The 17843-nt window shown below is 54.0% G+C and overlaps 1 protein-coding gene across 2 annotated transcripts in view; it reads left to right on the top strand.

The window, feature by feature from the left end:
- The window catches only part of TET3 (tet methylcytosine dioxygenase 3), a gene marked incomplete at its 5' end in the record, with an annotated part of 85484 nt that overhangs the window by 33385 nt on the left and 34256 nt on the right, over positions 1 to 17843 (top strand). For both annotated transcript variants that reach the window (XM_081101082.1, XM_081101083.1), the window contains one exon: positions 12921 to 15051. In XM_081101082.1, the coding sequence (XP_080957208.1) occupies positions 12921 to 15051 (2131 nt within the window). The remainder of the gene's footprint in view (positions 1 to 12920; positions 15052 to 17843) is intronic.

Below are 17843 nucleotides of genomic sequence, written 5' to 3'. Positions count from 1 at the left end.
CCACCTTTGGGTGGGCTTGCCAGCTCGGCCCTCCCCTCCTTGAGCAAGTGTTTAGTTCCTGCTTTTGTCTTAAAGCTTCTTGCCAAGATGGAGATGGAGACGAAGGGGTTACTTTAAAGATTTTTTTTTAATTGAGATATAATTCACATAACATCCAGTTTGCCCATTTAAAAGGTACAGTTGAGTGGTTTTTAGTTTATTCACAGAGTTGTGCAGCCATCACCACTTCTATTTCAGAACATTGCCATCGCTCCAAAAAGAAACTCCACCCAATAGCATTCACCCCTCATCCCCCCAACCCCCTCAGCCTTGTCTCTCTAGATTTGCCTTATCTGGCCATTTTATAAATGGAATCATGCAATATGTAGTCTTCTGTGTCTGACGTCTCTCACTCAACATAATGTGTTCAAGGTTCACCCATGTTGTAGCATGTACCAGTACTTCGATCCTTTCTGTGGCTGCCTACCACTCCTCTCCAAAGGCAGACTGGGGGCATCTAAGTCGTCTCCCAGTTGAAATGAAACCCTTGTGCTCATGTGAGTAAAGTCCTACGTGTAGTTATCAAGGTTGTTACCTACAGCCTTTGGGCTGGTCCATTCATGCAGCCAACCAGAACCCTGATTCTGTGCCAAGTTTTCTCTCCCCGTCCTCAGAGGAATCACATGCCCAAACATGTGGGAGAAGGAGGGGAAGCCATTCCAGTCGTCGCTGTGTGCCATGGGAATGTGGCAAAACGTGACAGCAACTGGACGCTCAGCCTCAGGGGCTGTGTGAAGGCCGTATACTTGCACATGCCAGGAAAAGCATTGCGGCTGTTACAAATGGAACCCTGGAGGAGTTAAAACTAGTTAAAAATAGTTATGATACAGAAAAGGAAAAAAAAAATCAGCATCAAAACACCCTGAATAAGACAACTTGGTGAAGATCTGATTCCAATAATAAATAAAATAGCGCATCCCAAACCCGGTCCCTGGACAGACTAGTGACCCAGTTTTGTAAATGAAGTCCATGTCACATAGCAGAGAGAAGGCACCACCTGTAAACTGTGGTCATCTCAGGGAAGTGAGGGCTGCTTGTTTTTTACTCCATTTTCTGCTTTGCAGCGACAGAGCTTCCTGTCCTCCCATCTCTCTCAGCGTGTTCTACTGAGACTATTTTTTTAACCTTCCTTACCGTTCTGTTCTTCTGACCTGTCGTTATCTTCGTGGGCCGCCCACCAGGGTTTTCCCTGGCTGTAAGGAGTTTCCTATATTCACTCAGAGGTCACCTCACAGTTAGCCTGAGTTTCATTGCTTGCACCACCCACCCAGAGCCACCGAGGCTAGAACATCGGTGTGGGCCACCCCACACATTTAGAGACACTGTCTACCTTAAAGGAACCCGGTTTTGAATGGGCCCCAACACAGATCTCAACATCTGAAAAGTCTCTGTCCGTGAGGCAGGGACTGCTCGCTCCCTGGGCTCCCCAGTGCCTACGCGTGGCACTCAGGCAGTAAATGCTCAGGACCTGTTTGCCGGAGGAGTAAATCAACGCAAACATAACTACAGGTATCACCTGGGAAAGGCGTGCTTGCTAGAGTGTGCTGATAGCATCAGTAGGTGGAATTTCGTAATTCTGTGGGGCTTCTATAGCTTTTTTTTTTTTTAAGTGCCTTCCCTCTTTTTGTCATTGGCATGCATGGGTTTTTCATAGTTGTAATAACTTTCGTGTGTATTGTGGTATTCTGCTATTTTTACTTCGCATTTTATCCAACCTTTTTCCTTCGTGTCTGTACTGTATGGGTTTTAATGACTGTATAATGTTCTACTGAGTCGTGTCGTCATTGATGAAACCGTCGCCCTCATTCTGAGTTTTCAGCCTTCACCAATGTGCCCCTGACACATTATCTATACCTGTGTATGTGCTTGCCTATTTGTTTGTTTGCTTATTTCTACTACTCGAACCCAAGGAGAAAAGATTGAAGTTGTGAATTCGCAGGCACCCTGGCCTGGCAGTTTGAGGCTCAGTGGACTGAGTATGAGTCCGACAGGGGGTTGTGCTGGGCTGAAAGCAGAGAGGAGCAAGCCTCCTCCTGCGACTGTCCCCGCGAGAAATAAGTGAAGAGAAAATGGGAAGAAGGCAGGTCTGAACCGCTCTCAGGAGGAGCCGCGGGCAGAGCTGGGTTCTGCTCGCACATGGAAACGCGGAGATGCAGCCGGCAAAGGTGACGGGAGGGCGTTCTCAGGATGCCCGGGAGAATGACTCTTCGCATGACTTTTAAAGAAGGAATATCCAGAGGAGTTGTTGCTGGGAAAGGGGTCAGACACTACGTTAGGCTTTCAGTGTGTTGTGCTTAGTGGCATCCAGTTGGGGAAGTGTCTGGTAGCTGGGGAGCTTGAGTAGCAATCCAGGGGGAAGGAAGCCTCGGGGCTATGGGTGCCGGCTGGGCTGAGCGTGGGAGCCTTGGGTGGAAGTGAGGTTTCCAGGAGAGCTTTGAGGGCGAGCGGGGAGTGAGGAGAGCTCTGCTGCGGGGGGCATGTGGGAGGACCAGGGTCCTATGGAGGGAGGTGGGGGTGGACTCCCGGGGCCTTCCTCATCACCCCTGACCCTCAGGGAGAAGAGACTGGATGAGGAGGGGCCGGGGTGCCCGTCCCTTTGTTCTCCAGCAGTGCAGACAAGACTTTGAGATGAACGTGTACAAGAACCCACATTACGGGCATCTTTCCGTTTTCTGGGCTGACAGAGCGTAAGGGGCTGTGGATAATGAGGCTCTACGCCGAGGTGTGTTGTGTGACTTTTCCAGGGGTTTAGGGTAAATAGAATGTGTCCACACCCCCTTATGGACAGCACCGGGCTTCCCTGAATGGCACTTCCCCCTTTCCATTCCTAGCCCTATTCCATAAATAGGGGTTATGACTGATGGGTGAAAGCTGCTCTGCCAAAAAATTATTTTTCTCTCCAGATTTTTGGGTGGTGGCTTAAAGATTCATCTCTTTGAAGGAACGACATTTAAGTCTTCAAACTCCCTCGGCAGGGGTCCAAGTGAGAGGCTGAAGTCCATAGTGATAGAGTCTCCTGCGCGTGTGGGGGCTTGTTCTCCAGAAGACAGGACCCTGGCAGCGCGGAGGCCGTGGCATCCACATCAGCTCCGATTCTGGATTCCGCGTTTGCCAGTTGCCAGTGGCCCCGGGAGTGTTAGTTCATCTCTGTCTCATTCGTTCACTCACCAAAGTGGATGCTGGCTTGTGTGTGGGAAGACTCGAAAGGTCACATTTAAACGTAAAAGTGCTTACTGAGCCCGGAGTTTACCACCCAGCTCTCCAAACTGTTGGCTGCCCTCATCACGGTGGTGCTCCAGCCCTCCCCCTTCGGACACCTGAACGGCCAGTGGGTGCTGTGGGGTCCGGGGCACCTTCAGGGGCAGCGCACGGGGCCGTTTAGTCAAGGTCAGTGGACTTGATGTTGGCAGCGTTTCCTCTCTCGTGTCCTCAGAGTTTCAGACTTTTGGGTAGGAGGTGAGCGGTGAGACCTGGATGCGAGCCCGGCTGGGTGGAGCTGCGGGAATCCCCGCCCTCGCTGGGAACCGCTGGGGGCTTTTCTGGCCGTGAGACGTGCATTGCGTGGCCTGGGCCATGGCCCCAGTTCTGCTGGATGGGACGGGGGAGGGGTGCGCACGTGTGTGTGTGCACGTGTGTGCGTGCGTGCATGCGTGTGCGTGCGTGCATGTGTGTCTGTGTGAGTGCACTGGGGGGGAGGCGTGCGGGCAGGGGGCCCTTGCGGCGGGCCGAGGGCCGCCCCCGCGTCCTGACCTGCTTCTCCAGTGCTGGCGGCTTTGCAGCAGCTGCTGCTCCTTGCGCCAGGCCTCAGATGTGGTCGGCGCGATTTCCTCCCGCTGGCCCCCGGCCGCGCCACCGGCTGCTGGAGACCCGGCTTCCGTCAGCGCTGGCTCCCTCCTCCTCCCGCGGCTCCCAGGCTTCCCCCACCCCCACCCCCACCCCCACCCTTCCTGCCACGGCCGCCTTCGGGGAGGGCCGAGCTGTTGGGGGCGGGGGTTCGCGTGGTCGGAGTCGGAGGGCTGCGGAGCTCAGCAAGTCACAGAGCACTTTTAAGGGGGGGTGGGGGGATGTTTTCAGGCTCAGTGCCCCACCTCAACCAGACACTCATCTTGCAGAATATTTCTTCTTTCCGCACATGTGTGCGTGTGTGTGTGTGTGTGTGTGTTGTAACACAAACAACCCTCTAGCAACAGGAATAGCAAGAAAGAAAAGTCACCCAGCAATTGCTCTCCCCGAAGCGCCCTTCAGTGCTTGCTGGAGGCAGGCAGAGTTGTGGGGAGTGTCAGGTGGGGTGGAGGTAACTCTATTCTTCAGCTGCCCCGCCCCGGGTAGAAGTGAGGTGCCCGCTCCGCGTTCTGTAGGCTGTGAACCACAGGCCGCTCGCGCATTTCCCCTCCGCGTGCTGTGTGCGCATTGTTAATGGCATGGAATTCGTAAGCTGGGCAACATTTTGAATCCTGTTTCTTTTTTTCCACTTCAAATAGTGTAAACACTTCCCCTGTCATAAAAACCCTCAGCATCAGTACAGGGATATTCTCGAGTTTCCTTTTCTTATTTAAGGCTTTTTCCTGTTTTTAGTGTGTCCGTATTCTGTATCATTTTAAGCAGTTCTACCTTCACTGATGAAATAGTATACAGTGTAATTTTTCTGGTGTGTAATTTGAAACATATACCCGGCATGCCTCATTTTATTGTGCTCTGCTTTACTGAGCTTCACAGATGTTGCGTTTCATTTAATTTTTTTTGTTAATCTTCACCCGAGGATATTTTTTTCCATTGATTTTTAGAAAGAGTGGAAGGGAGGGAGGAAGGGAGAAACATCTGTGTGAGAAAGATACATCCATTGGTTGCCTCCCCCATGCGCCCTGACCAGGGCCCTGGATGGAACCTGCAACCCAGGTACATGCCCTTGACAGGGAATCTAACCCTTGACCCTCCGGTGCACAGGCCAACACTCTAACCATTGAACACACTGGCCACCCCCCCCCCCCCCTTATTTTTTTACTAATTGAAGACAAGATCCTCCTCCAAAAAGATATGACACTCTTTATTGTGGTGGTTTGGAACCAAACCTGCAGTATCTCTGAGGTATGCCTGCATGTTAAACAGATGAAAAATAATAATAAACACATGTGAATTCCCTACCCAAGTTAAGAACTAAAATGTTGCCAACTAACTGAAATGTGGGTATTTTCCCCAACCTGTGCCCCCTTTTCACCTCCAGAGTTAACCACTACCTTGACTTTTGTGTTTATCGTTCCCTTGCTTTTAAGAAATGAGAAAAATCTCAAACAAGTTTGAATTTCATTCTTTATATTTAAATGATACATTTAATTTTTTTGTTTGAGCTTTCAGAATGGGCAGATTATAATCTTTTGGAACTTGCTTTTTAAAAAAATATTTTTTTACTAATTTCAGAGAGGGAGGGAGGGAGGGAGGGAGGGAGACAGACAGAGACAGACAGACATCAGTGATGGAAAGAATCATCGATTAGTTGCCTCCTGCACCAGCCCCCAGTTGGGAATCGAACCCGCAACCCTGGCATGTGCCCTGATCGGGAGTCGAACGGTGATCTCCTTGTTCATTGGTTGACGCTAAACCATTTAGCCACACTGACCTGGGCGAAGCTTGCTTTTTTTTTCTCTCTCTCCCAAGTTGAGTGTAGTTTCTGAGGTTCATTCATGTTTCTGTGGTTCACTCATTTGCACTGCCGTAAAATATTTCATTGTCCATTCTGTGGTTGGTGGACACTTCAAATATGTCTACAATGTGGTTGTCATGCATCATGCTGCTGCGAGCATTGGGCACACATCTCCTGGTGCGTGTGTGCAGTTTCTCTAGGAGTGGAATTGTGGAACCATGGGATACATGAATGGTCAACATTAGAAGGTAACACCACAGACCTTTCCAGAGTGGTTGCTCTGTTATGCCCTCTGCCCGTGGTGTATTAGAAAAGGTTTCTGCTGAACACCACCAGCACTCGGTGGTGAACTGAAATGCCCTTTTATGGTGCTTACCATGTCGCTGGTAAGTGTTGTGTTCTTCAGATTTGATTTGTTTAATCTTCATGACAACCCTGTGTGGTTAGGTACTATTATTAAGCCCCAATTTTCAGATGAAGAAATAAAGCACAGAAAGGTTAACTGTTAACCAAAAATTTACTGATGAAGCAATGAGGCACAGAGAGGGAAAGTAACTTGCCCAAAGTCACAGAGCTAGTAAGCTGTGGGGGCAAGATTTGAACTAAACATTCTTACTCTTAAATTCTATATACTGGATATAAAATAGAATCTCACAGTGGCTTTATTTTGTATTTCTCTTTACTGATGAAGTGAGTATTCTTTTCAGATATTTATTTCCCATTCTCTTTTCATGAACTATAATGAAATATTTAAAAACCATTCCCCTATCGTAGGGTGCTTAGGTTACCTGTAATTCTTTACTATTAATGCTTCTGGGAAAATCTTTGGCACATGTAGCTTTTTTATTTCTTCTGTTTCTTATATATTTTTTGTTTACATTTCCTGAAGTGAGATTAAGAGTGGTACTTAGTGGTTAAAAATGGCTGTGCTCTTCTGGATTCCTGTGTGATCTTGGGAAAGTTACTTAACCTCTCTGTGTTGTGTCCTCATCAATAGAGATAAGTCTCTACCTTGTAGGAGTTTGTGGTGATTGGAGGAGACAAATGAGTGTGCAGTGATTAGCATAATAATTCGATACGTGACAAAAGTGTTTCCTCAGGGTTATGTGGAGACTTTTCCTAGTTCCCCCCTCCTCTTTTCCTGTCTTCCCTGAAACCATATTAATTACTGTTGGGTCAGGAGGCATGAACAGTCACAGTCCTATGCTTCTGACTGCTGTGCTGGCCTCGGGGAATTTGGCCTCGGTCCAGCCTTTTCCTGAGCATCACCCTAGCTGTTGTGTGAGATCTGCTCTGTTTGTCCATTTTGTAGAAGGAAGATGTCTTACTGATGTGTACCTAGTAACCACAGGAACTAGTAGCACCTCCCCTCACCTCACACAAGAATCCTCTCTGCCCCCACATGACAGTCTCGAGAAGTTAGACATGACCCTCGAGGTTTGCTACCTGCAGAGAGAGTTTGGGTGTGGAGAGTGCAGACACAGAACCGGCGGGTAGTGTACACACACTCTCGCTTGCACAGCACAGGCCAGTGTGCACATCCTCTTAGGGGTTCCCCTACAAGTCTCTTTCCTCTCTCAGCGTTTTCATCATTAAACCCCAGATCCTCTGAGGACATGAATAGTGGATCAAATCTAGACAGACTATGCCATGAATACAGGCCATGTGCTGTTAGAGGAGTGAGGCTGTCCATTTGGGGGAAGGGAAGAAGGAATGGGGTTTGCGTGGAGGTGGCGCTGAGCCTCTAGGACCTGGGGAAAGCCCAGCTCCTGGGCCAGTGGGGCTGGCGGGCTGGAAGAGCTGAGCCCGTGGTGCCGGGGGCCAGGAAAGCACTGGGTGGGGTTCATCGGGCAGCTGGGTGGGGAGCAGCCACCGTGATCTTGGTCCCCTGAGAATTCACTCTTGGAGATTCCCCTGTAGGGGATGTGCCCAGACCGGCCTGCTTCCTGGCCACTGGCAGGCTGACTGCAGACTTGTTCATCATGGATGAAAACACCTTCTAGCACCTGTTCCTCCTACAGTGGTGCCTAACTGCTGGGGGCCAGCAGAGCAGCCCTGGGGACTCTCTGCTCCGCGAACTTCCCCTTTCCTGGTGGCCCTAGGAAGGGATGGTCCATGCGGACTTTGATCTCAAGATAGCAGCCTTTACTTCGCACACCCTCCCCTTTCTCTGTCATAGGGGAGTGCTGATCTAGCTTTGATGTGCTGCTCCTCAGAGTCGGGAAAGACTTGGAAAACCGGGTGGTGTTTCTGTAGCTCTCCTGGTGTTATGGACCAAAAGAGGTGTCTAGGGAGTGGCGTTCCACACTTCTCCAGCCTTGACTGGCATCCGAGGGCCTTGGGAGTCCCTCGGTGGGGAGGGCAGGCCGTTGTTCAGTGCCTGCGGACGTCTGGGGGCCAGCTGTGGGAATTGAGGAGCATAAGGAAGGAGTTGGCTGTAGAGTAGGTGGGGCCTTGGGAGTCCTGCCCAGGCAGGGTGCAGGGACAGATTCCAATGGAGGTTCCTGGACCCCGGGGAATCCTGGGGCTGGGGTTGGTGATGCTGTGTGCACATGTGGGTCGGGTCTCTTGGGTCTGAAGATAGCATTTACTCCGCTCGTCTTCCAGTTACAAACCCCTTCTGTCCCCAGAGGAGGGAAGTGCACCCTCATCCTGGGCAAGACCAAGCCTGGGATGGGCCAGAGCCCTTTGGGGATCCTGTGGACAGGAAGAGACCTGGGAAGGCTGGAGTGCAGGGCTCGGGGAGGGCAGGGCAGGGTTGTGTAAGACGGGCCAGAGCTGACACCTTGGTCGGCCTCTCTGCGGAGTGGGGGGCGGGGGGGGGGGGCGGGCTGTTCCAAGATCAGTTGTCAGGTTCCCGAGTCCCATGTGGCGAAGGCGTTCCTGATGGCACTGGCCGTGTCGGGCCTCGGTGCGTGTACAGGGACACGCCCATCACAGAGGAGGCCGCTCACTCCGCCCAGGCTCTGTGGCCGTCCTCTCCGAGTGCTGCGGTGCAGAGGCTGTACCAGCCGGGGTCGGGGGGAAGAAGCCGCGGTTCATTCTGAACACACAGGAGCCCTCCGCGAGGGTCTGAGGGTGTGATGGAAGCCTCGGCCCTCAGGCGCTCCCAGTGTAGCCGGTCATGCCTCTAAGGAAGGGGTCCCCGACTGGAGGGGTGCTGGCTGCAGGCTCGGGCTCAGACCCTGTGGTGGGCAGGACTGCTCAAGGGGGACTGTCAGCAGGGGGTTGATTCTGTTCCCTGTCTCACCCTCTACATTGACTCATTTGTCTGCAGACGACGCTTCACCCCTGGCTCTCTGCTCTTGCCTTCATCCAGACCCTATTATCACTGACCTGGAGAGAGGCGTTAGTCTCCCCAATGGCCTTCAGGCCCCAACCTTCACCTCTGCAGTCCTTCCTCTGCTGGGACACTTGAGTGCCCCTCCTGAAATGGAAACCGCTCTATTGTATTCACGCGGTGAGCCACACACCTGCTGTCCCCACACTGGGTGCTCCCCATATGCCCAGCAGTTTGCCCTTCCCCAGGCTGCCAGGCCTGAGGATTCCGGGCCTTTGCAGTGCTGGGTCCCCCACCCGAAATTCCTCCTCCTCCCCCTCCTCCAGACCCCTGCCCATCTTCTGAGCCTCATCGTGAAGGTTACTTGGAGGTGAAACCTTTGTCGACACACACGTTCACCCTCCCAGAGAGAAGTGACGCTCCTCCCCCCACCATGACCCTTGTATAGACTGTTTCTACTGCACTGATATGCTCTAGGGGTGTGTGTGTGTTTATAGGGCTTTTTCTTGCCTGTCACCTTATAAACTTGTTAATGTTCCTAAAATAATCGACCTGGTCTATTGTTCGGTAAGAAGCCACCCCAAGACGTAGTGGCAAAGAGACAGCAGTCATTGTGCTATGAGTCTGTAGATCCAGAATCAGAACGGAGACAGCAGGGGTAGCTGATCTCTGTTCCTTGATGTTTAAGGCATCAGCTGGGAGGGCTCCAGAGCTAGTGGCAACGCGCAGGCTGGACTGGAACCCTCCCAGGGCGTCTTCGCTCACACGTTTGACAGGTGGTGCCAGCTGTTGGCTGGGACCCCAGCTGGGATTGTCAGCCGGCACCTACATGCGGCCTCTCCGTGCGGCCTGGGTTTCCTCACAGCCCAGTGGGGTGGCTGGGCTCCAGGAGGAAGAGTCCCAAGGGACCAGGCAGAAGCTGTCTGGCCTTGTGTAGTCCAGCTGTAAAGGCCATGTGTGTCGCTTCCACCGTTGTCACAGGCCCGCCTGGATTCAAGCGGAGGGATGCATGTGGGACAGAGGGTTGTAGTGGCCGTCTTTGGAGAATAAAACTCGTCGCACACGCTAAGCACTGGGTGCATGCAAATGGTAGTTTTAAAATGTGAGGGCTGAGTAGGGAAGAGTTGTGACATTGGAGGCTGGGGGTGTTGAGGGAGGGTGAGATATGATCAACAATAGATTGTAGGAGAAAAGATTCTGTGTGTGGGGCGGGGGGAACTTGGGTATGTAGAGTTGCTTAAAGGAGCCACTGTCAGGTTGGAAAATTAAAAAATATGCATACAAAAAATAAATAAAATAAAAATGTGCCTACACACCAAGGCCCAAATGAGGAGAGCAGGAACAGAAAGGGAGAGAAGGGAGAGAGAGGCATCCATATGTAGAGTTGTTTGGGTCTGGTGCCCGGTGTGTTGGAAGAACCTGGATGATGCTTGGGTTGGGGACATTGGTGAGTGCGGGGACACTGGCAGAAATAGGAGGGTTGGAGCAGGAGCTGCTGGAGGTGAGGAGGGGATTCAGTTCCATTGTAGACGAGCTGCCTCCCGTTCCAGGGGTTGGAGTTCATGGAGGTCAGCTGAGAGGTGCAGACAGAGGGCGGCTAGTGAGGCGCATCCCCAGAACGTGGTTGCTGAACCCCGGGGGAGTGGCGATTGAGGCAGAAACTGGGGAGGGGTACAAGCCTTGGGGCCTGTCTGAGCTGGGAATCTGAAAGGGCCTACATGGCCCCACCCTCCCCCTCCCGCGCTCTCCCGCCTCCCTGCCCACAGCCACCATCACCACGCAACTGTGTATTTTGATAGAACTTTAAGACTTTAAAAAAGGTGCAAGAAGAGTATCAGGGACTCCCACAGACCCACATTTTTTTACATTTTGCCTTACTGGCTTTATCATCTTCTCTGTGCGTATCTATTTTTACATACGGATATACGGTCATGCACTGCATGGCATTTCGGCTAACGATGGGCCCCATATGCGAACGCGGGGGGTATACCGTATGGCCTGGGGGTGTAGTAGGCGACACCATCTAGGTTTGTGCAGGTGCACACGATAATGTTTGCACAATGACAGCATCACCTACTGACACATTTCTCAGAGCATATCCCCGTCATGAAGTGGCTGGTGACTGTATTCTTTTGTGAACCATCGGAGATTAAGCTGGAGATACGGTGAAACTTTACTCATAAGCACTTCAGTGTGTGTGTGTCCTAAGGACAAGGACCAGGGTGTGATGATCCCAGTCAAGAAGCCTCAGGTGGACACAGTATGGTCTTCTTCGTATCCAAATTCCAATTCCATCCATCGTCCCAGTGACATACTTTATGGCCATTCCCCCCCAGTCCGAGGTCTAACCCGTGAGCATGCCTATTGCTGTCCTGCCTGCGTCGTCTCGTGGAAGCGGGGAGAGATGTGTCTGTCTTTGCAGTTTTTGAAGAGGGCAGTCCCGGTGCTTTCTGGCATGCCCTCTGTTTGAGTTAGCCTGGCGTTTCCTCGTGATTAGGTTTGGGAGATAGGTTTTAGCTGGAGTTCTGTGTGACTGGTGTTATATCCTTCTCCGTACAGCATATCAGAAGGCACGTGCTGCTTGCCCGATATTTGTGACGATAACTTGGTAAAGGTGGCGTCTCTCAGACTTCCTCCTGGGGAGCCTTACCCGGGGCTGTTCTCACTCAGGGCCCTGAAAGCTGGAGTCAACACTTGCCCTTTTCCCACCGGTTGCCACCTTCCCCCGATGGCAGGTTTCCTCCAGGATCACCAGCAAGTGCGGGGAGTGTGTCAGAGGGCTCCGCTGGCCAGGAAACTGGAATTTAGAGTTTCTTACAGTTACTGTTGTAATGAAGTAACTTTTGAGGACAGTGTTTTGAGACCACGTATACATCCTGTGCCTCATCAAGCTTTCACCTGCTAGTTGCAGCATGCGTGGATTCGTGTGCCGGTGGGGTCCCTCAGCCTGGCCTGCACCCTCTCGCAATCCAGGACCCCCCGGGGATGTCGGAGAGCTGGTTTTGGCCCCATCCCTGGAGGCCCGATCCAGACAGGAGGGAGCCTAATCTTGTGCGTTGAGCGTCTGTTCCCTGGTGGTCAGTGCTCATCGTAGTGACCACTTCACGGGTCGCGCTCGGTCGCTTAGGCCGTATAGTTGGCATTCTACTATAAGGAAGAGCTTTCCTCTCTGGAGGGATGAATCTTGCCACCTCAATTCTGCATCTCTGTATTAGCTTTTCACTGGCTGGGCTGGGCCCCCTGGACTTGCCGCCGCCCCCCTGCCGTGTGCTTTGGTGGACATCAACTTCCTGGGCTTGGGGTGGGGCCTGGATCTTCCTACAAGCAGTAACGGGCTTGTCATCCACAGGACTGGCTCAGCATGGGGCAGAACACTGCCAGGTCAGGTCATCAGTGTTTCCCTCGGGCCTGGCACTGGGCTTAAGGAAGCACCGTGATGGGTAAAGGGAAGAGCTGTGGTTTCCTCCCACTGAGAAGCTCTGGCTGACCCCTGGCTGGCAAAGTGTGTTCGTCTAGTCAAATAGGTCACGCGTGTTTTACTCTTACAGCACATTGTCACCTGGTGTGCTCGGGGAGCCTCCTTTCTGACAAAAATTTAAAACCAACATGGTCCTGGCGTCACCTGGGGCATTGGGAGCTACAGGCCTTTCTGTGTGTCCTTAATAAACGCTTTGTGTCAGGGCAGCCTTGTCAGTGTGATGGGTCTGAGGCTCCAAAACGTCTGAGCAACATTCAGAATTCCGTGCCAGGAGCCCTTAAAGATCTGCCTTCTCTCTTCACGGGTGCAGCTGGTGGGGAAAGGGGATGTGGGGCATGGGCCGAGGTTCAGGGTATGTCGGGGGCAGAGAGTTTGCCAGAAAAGCAGGGTTTGGGTGTGCATCTGAGTGGTGGGAAGCAGAGGAAGCTGTTCCAATATTATGACTCATCTTTTTCCCTTTTCTTCCTCTCTCTCTCTCTCTCCAGACAGGCTCAGAGCTCAGCCCAGTTGATGGACCTGCTCCAGGTCAGATGGACTCAGGGCCAGTGTACCATGGGGACTCCAGGCAGCTAAGCGCCTCAGGGGCGCCGGTCAATGGTGCTAGAGAACCCGCTGGACCCAGCCTGCTGGGGGCTGGAGGTCCTTGGCGAATAGACCAGAAGCCCGACTGGGACGCTACCCCAGGCCCAGCTCACACTGCTCGCCTGGAAGATGCCCACGACCTGGTGGCCTTTTCGGCTGTGGCCGAAGCCGTGTCCTCTTACGGGGCCCTTAGCACCCGGCTCTATGAAACCTTCAACCGTGAGATGAATCGCGAGGCTGGGAACAACAGCAGGGGACCCCGGTCAGGGCCCGAGAGCTGCTCGGCCGGCAGCGAAGACCTCGACACGCTGCAGACAGCCCTGGCCCTCGCGCGGCATGGCATGAAGCCACCCAACTGCAACTGCGACGGGCCGGAATGCCCTGACTACCTCGAGTGGCTGGAGGGGAAGATCAAGTCTGTGGTCGTGGAGGGAGGGGAGAACCGGCCCCGGCTCCCAGGGGCTCTGCCCCCTAGTGAGGCCAGCCTCCCAGCACCCAGCACCAGGCCACTCCTCGGCTCTGAGGTCCCCCAGATCCCTCCCCCAGAGGGCCTGCCTCTGTCCCAGAACGCCCTGAGTATCGCCAAGGAAAAAAACATCAGCCTGCAGACCGCCATCGCCATCGAAGCCCTCACACAGCTCTCCTCCGCCCTCCCTCAGCCTTCTCACTCCGCCTCCCAGGCCTCTTGCCCACTTCCTGAGGCCTTGTCCCCTCCTGCCGCCCCTTTCAGATCTCCCCAGTCCTACCTCCGGGCCCCCTCGTGGCCTGCGGTGCCCCCCGAAGAGCCCCCACCCTTTGTTCCTGAGAGCCCTGCCTTCCCCCCAGCAACTCCTAGAACAGAGTTTCCCGAAGCCTGGGGCACCGACACCCCACCAGCAACTCCCCGGAGCTCTTGGCCCATGCCTCGCCCCAGCCCCGACCCCATGGCTGAGCTGGAGCAGCTGTTGGGCAGTGCCAGTGATTACATCCAGTCAGTATTCAAACGGCCCGAGGCCCTGCCCACCAAGCCCAAAGTCAAGGTTGAGGCTCCCTCCTCCTCGCCAGCCCCATCCCCCGTTCTCCAAAGGGAGGCCCCCACACCATCCCCGGAGCCGAGCGCCCACCAGAAGGCCCAGGCCGCCCTGCAGCAGCACCTCCACCATAAGCGCAGCCTCTTCCTGGACCAGGCCCAGAACGCCGCCTTCCCCGCTGCCTCGGAGCCGCCTGCTCCCGGCTGGTGGGCACCGTCCAGCTCACCGGTCCCCCGGCCTGCGGACAGGCCGCCCAAAGAGAAGAAGAAGAAGCCCCTGACATCCGCCGGAGGGGCCCTGGGAACGGAGAAAGCCACTCCCGGGAGTAAGCCCAGTGTCCGGAAGCCCATTCAGATCAAGAAGTCCAGGCCCCGGGAAGCGCAGCCTCTCTTCCCGCCTCTGCGGCAGATTGTCCTGGAAGGGCTGAGGCCCCCGGCCACCGAGGATGCGCAGGCACATCCACCTGCCCCCGCCCCTGCCTCGCAGGGCCCTGCTGCCCCCCTGCCCCCAGAACCTTCTCTTGCGCTATTTGCACCTAGTCCCTCCGGGGACAGCCTGCTGCCCCCTACTCAGGAAATGAGGTCCCCCAGCCCCATGGCAACCCTGCAGACAGGCTCTGCCGGCCCTCTCCCCCCTGCCGATGACAAGCTGGAAGAGCTCATCCGGCAATTTGAAGCTGAATTTGGGGATAGCTTTGGGCTTCCTGGCCCCCCGAATGTGCCCGTTCAGGACCCCGAGAACCAGCCAATGTGTCTCCCAGCCCCCGAGAGCCCTTTGGCTACCCGCTCCCCCAAGCAAATCAAGATCGAGTCTTCGGGAGCTGTGACCGTGCTCTCAACCACCTGCTTCCATTCAGAGGAGGGAGGCCAGGAGGCCACACCCACCAAGGCCGAGAACCCACTCACACCCACCCTCAGTGGTTTCCTGGAGTCGCCGCTGAAGTACCTGGACACACCTACCAAGAGTCTGCTGGACACACCTGCCAAGAGAGCCCAGGCCGAGTTCCCCACCTGCGACTGTGTTGGTAATGCCTCCTGGGGGTCGGGCGGGCAGAGGGTTTCGGCCCAGGCGTGGGCTCCTGGGGCTCTGTCTTTCATCTGGCAAGCACTTCCCGTGTGCCAGCCACCCCGCTGGGGGCTGGGGACGCAGAAGTGAGCTCACAGGCTAGTGGAGAAGGCATCGAAGGAGACGAATGCTGATGCTTTGTGGTTCACGCAGGCATGTCCCCGTCCGTAGAGGCAGGCACAGATGGTTTGTCACGCAGATTGAGGTCAAGGCACCGCGGAGGCCTTCCTGTGGGAGGTGGTGCTGGTTCTGGAGCCTGAGCTTGGTGCCTGTGAGGGGGTGGGGCTTATCTGGACCATTGTTGCTCCGAGAGGAGCAAAAAGGGAAGGGCGTGTGTGGGATAAACAAAAGGCCACTTGAGAGGCAGGCAGGGGCCAGATCTCACAGGGCCCAGTGAGCCAAGCCTGGGCGTGGGACTTGATTGCATAGGTACTAGTGAGCTTCTGCGGGCTTTAAAGCAAGTAATGACCTTCTGCTTCTACAACACTCTTCCGGCCTGGGCTGGAGAGGAAGGGTTGGTGCGGGGACCTGTAAGGAAGGTGTCTTGAGCCAGGCAAGAAATCACAAGAGTCTGGACTGAAAGAGTGAATGGGTTGGAGGGCCTCTGAGGAGGAGGGAATGTGGGGATGAGGACAACCCAGGTCTCCACCTGGGTGGCGGTCCCTGAGAACACAGGTTTGGAGGCGAGGCGATGAGTTCTGTTTGGATGAGCTGAGTTAGAAGGGGCTGAGAAACGGGAAGCTGGGTTAGGGGTTGGGATGGAGTTAGCGTCCAGGTGGTGGCTGAAGCTGTGGTGTGTGTGAGAGCACTGAGGGACTGGTTTGTGTCTTGCCTTCCAGAGTAAGAGCAGTCCCGGGCCTGTGAGGACCGCGCCCATGGACTTCGCTGTCTGGGGCAGGTGGGGGCGGTCAGCGGAGGGGGGCGCTGGGGTCACTGATACACTGGCTCCAGGTCCGCTGCAGACTCCAGTTCTCTGGTATTTGTGGAGCGTTCCCTAGAACAGTGATGGCGAACCTATGACACGCGTGTCAGAGGTGACACGCGAACTCATTTTTTTGATTGATTTTTCTTTGTTAAATGGCATTTAGATATATAAAATAAATATCAAAAATGTAAGTCTTTGTTTTACTATGGTTGCAAATATCAAAAAATTTATTTATGTGACACGGCACCAGAGTTAAGTTAGGGCTTTTCAAAATGCGGACACGCCGAGCTCAAAAAGTTCGCCATCACTGGCCTAGAAGATACGTGTGTTTCGGATGTTGACCAAAAACCACGTTGATGCCGGTGAGGAGCACGTTGAGTTCTTGCCGATGAGGAGGAGCTGGGCTGTCCTGCCCGTCCAGCTTCCCCAGCCTCCTGGGGTGCGGGGCAGAAGCATCAGTGACAAGGACCTACTTGGGGAGCAAGGGAGAGTGGGCCCAGGGCTTCTGTCCGGGAGCGAACAGATGGGCCGGGCCCTCCGGACGCTCACAGACGTGCCCGGGGATTGTGGTTCCCACCGAGGCCTAAGCCTGGACCTGACGAATGAGGATGCGACTTCGAGGGCCTCTTGTTTCCCAGCAGTTGGGAGAGGCTTGTTCTGGTCACGGGAGCTGGGCTCCCTTGGCCCTTGTCGTGTGTGTACCTACCCGTCCCCGCTGCCGGGGTCCCCCTCCAGGCTAGGAAGCATCCTTACCCCGCACGTAGGACACAGCTGATCCTTCTTAGATATTTTAATTGTTGGGTTCTGTTATGTGGGCATTGTGTTTGATCAAACTAGCTTTTTTAAAATATGAGTTCTAATTCCATCCCTTCCTCCGGGGCTGTCGTGAGGAGTCAATGAGTCAGTACGCGTGAAGCGCTGAGGACCCTGCCTGGTGCCTGGCGCGCACTCTGGAAGCGTTAGCTGTCGTCGAGCCTGTGGAATGCGATAAGGCAAGAGAAAGAAGTAAAAGCCTACGTATTCTAAAGGAATTGTGCACGATGCATCAGTCCGTATTGATTAGCTCTGTGCTAGCTGCTGATAGGAATAAAAATTAAGAGAAATAGTTCACCGCTGAAGGACTTGGGGTTTGTTTGAAGAAACAACACAATATTCAGTCGCCCGTTCAGCAGGTGTCCGCCAGGGACCTGTGCTGTCCTGTGGCAGCGGCTGAACCGTGAGAGTCTCTGAAGCACCAGGCGGGCTGTCATTATGGAGGGTGATGTTTCATTTAACAAACTCTCGTTCAGAGTTGGGTCTTGCAAAATGCAGTGAACACAGATGGGGAGAGACAAGAAGGGGGCCCCAGGCTGAGGAGTGCATGCGCACAGTCTTAGGGCAGCGAGGAGCAAGCTATGGGCTGTGAGACCAATGGCACCGGGCGGACCTGACCCCTCAGCGTTCTCCTGCCTTCCTTGCACCAGATGCCCCCATCCCCACGCCCACCCCACGCTCACCCCGCGGCAGCTTTGAAGCTCGTGAGCAGAAGCGTAGGCTGTCAGCACCAGAGAAACCCCGGCGCGGGCAGCACTGACAGCTGCTGCCTTGGCAGATGAGGACAGGGGCATTGGGAAGAGATAAAGGGGGTGGAGATTCGAACCGCCAATCATTTATTGCTGCAGGCGTGTCTAATGCTAAACAATTAGAAACAAATCCACCAGCTGTGTTGTCAAATGTTAAATTATGGGAAAACGTTCCGTGAAAACAGCAGGCACAAATAGTATATACATGATCATCTCACCTAAGTTAAAAAAAAATAGAGAATAATAATAATGATGAAACCTTGC

This window comes from Myotis nattereri, assembly GCF_964212035.1.
Source record: "Myotis nattereri genome assembly, chromosome: 10".
Classification (NCBI taxonomy): domain Eukaryota; kingdom Metazoa; phylum Chordata; class Mammalia; order Chiroptera; family Vespertilionidae; genus Myotis; species Myotis nattereri.
This window is presented reverse-complemented; position numbering and strand designations above follow the sequence as displayed.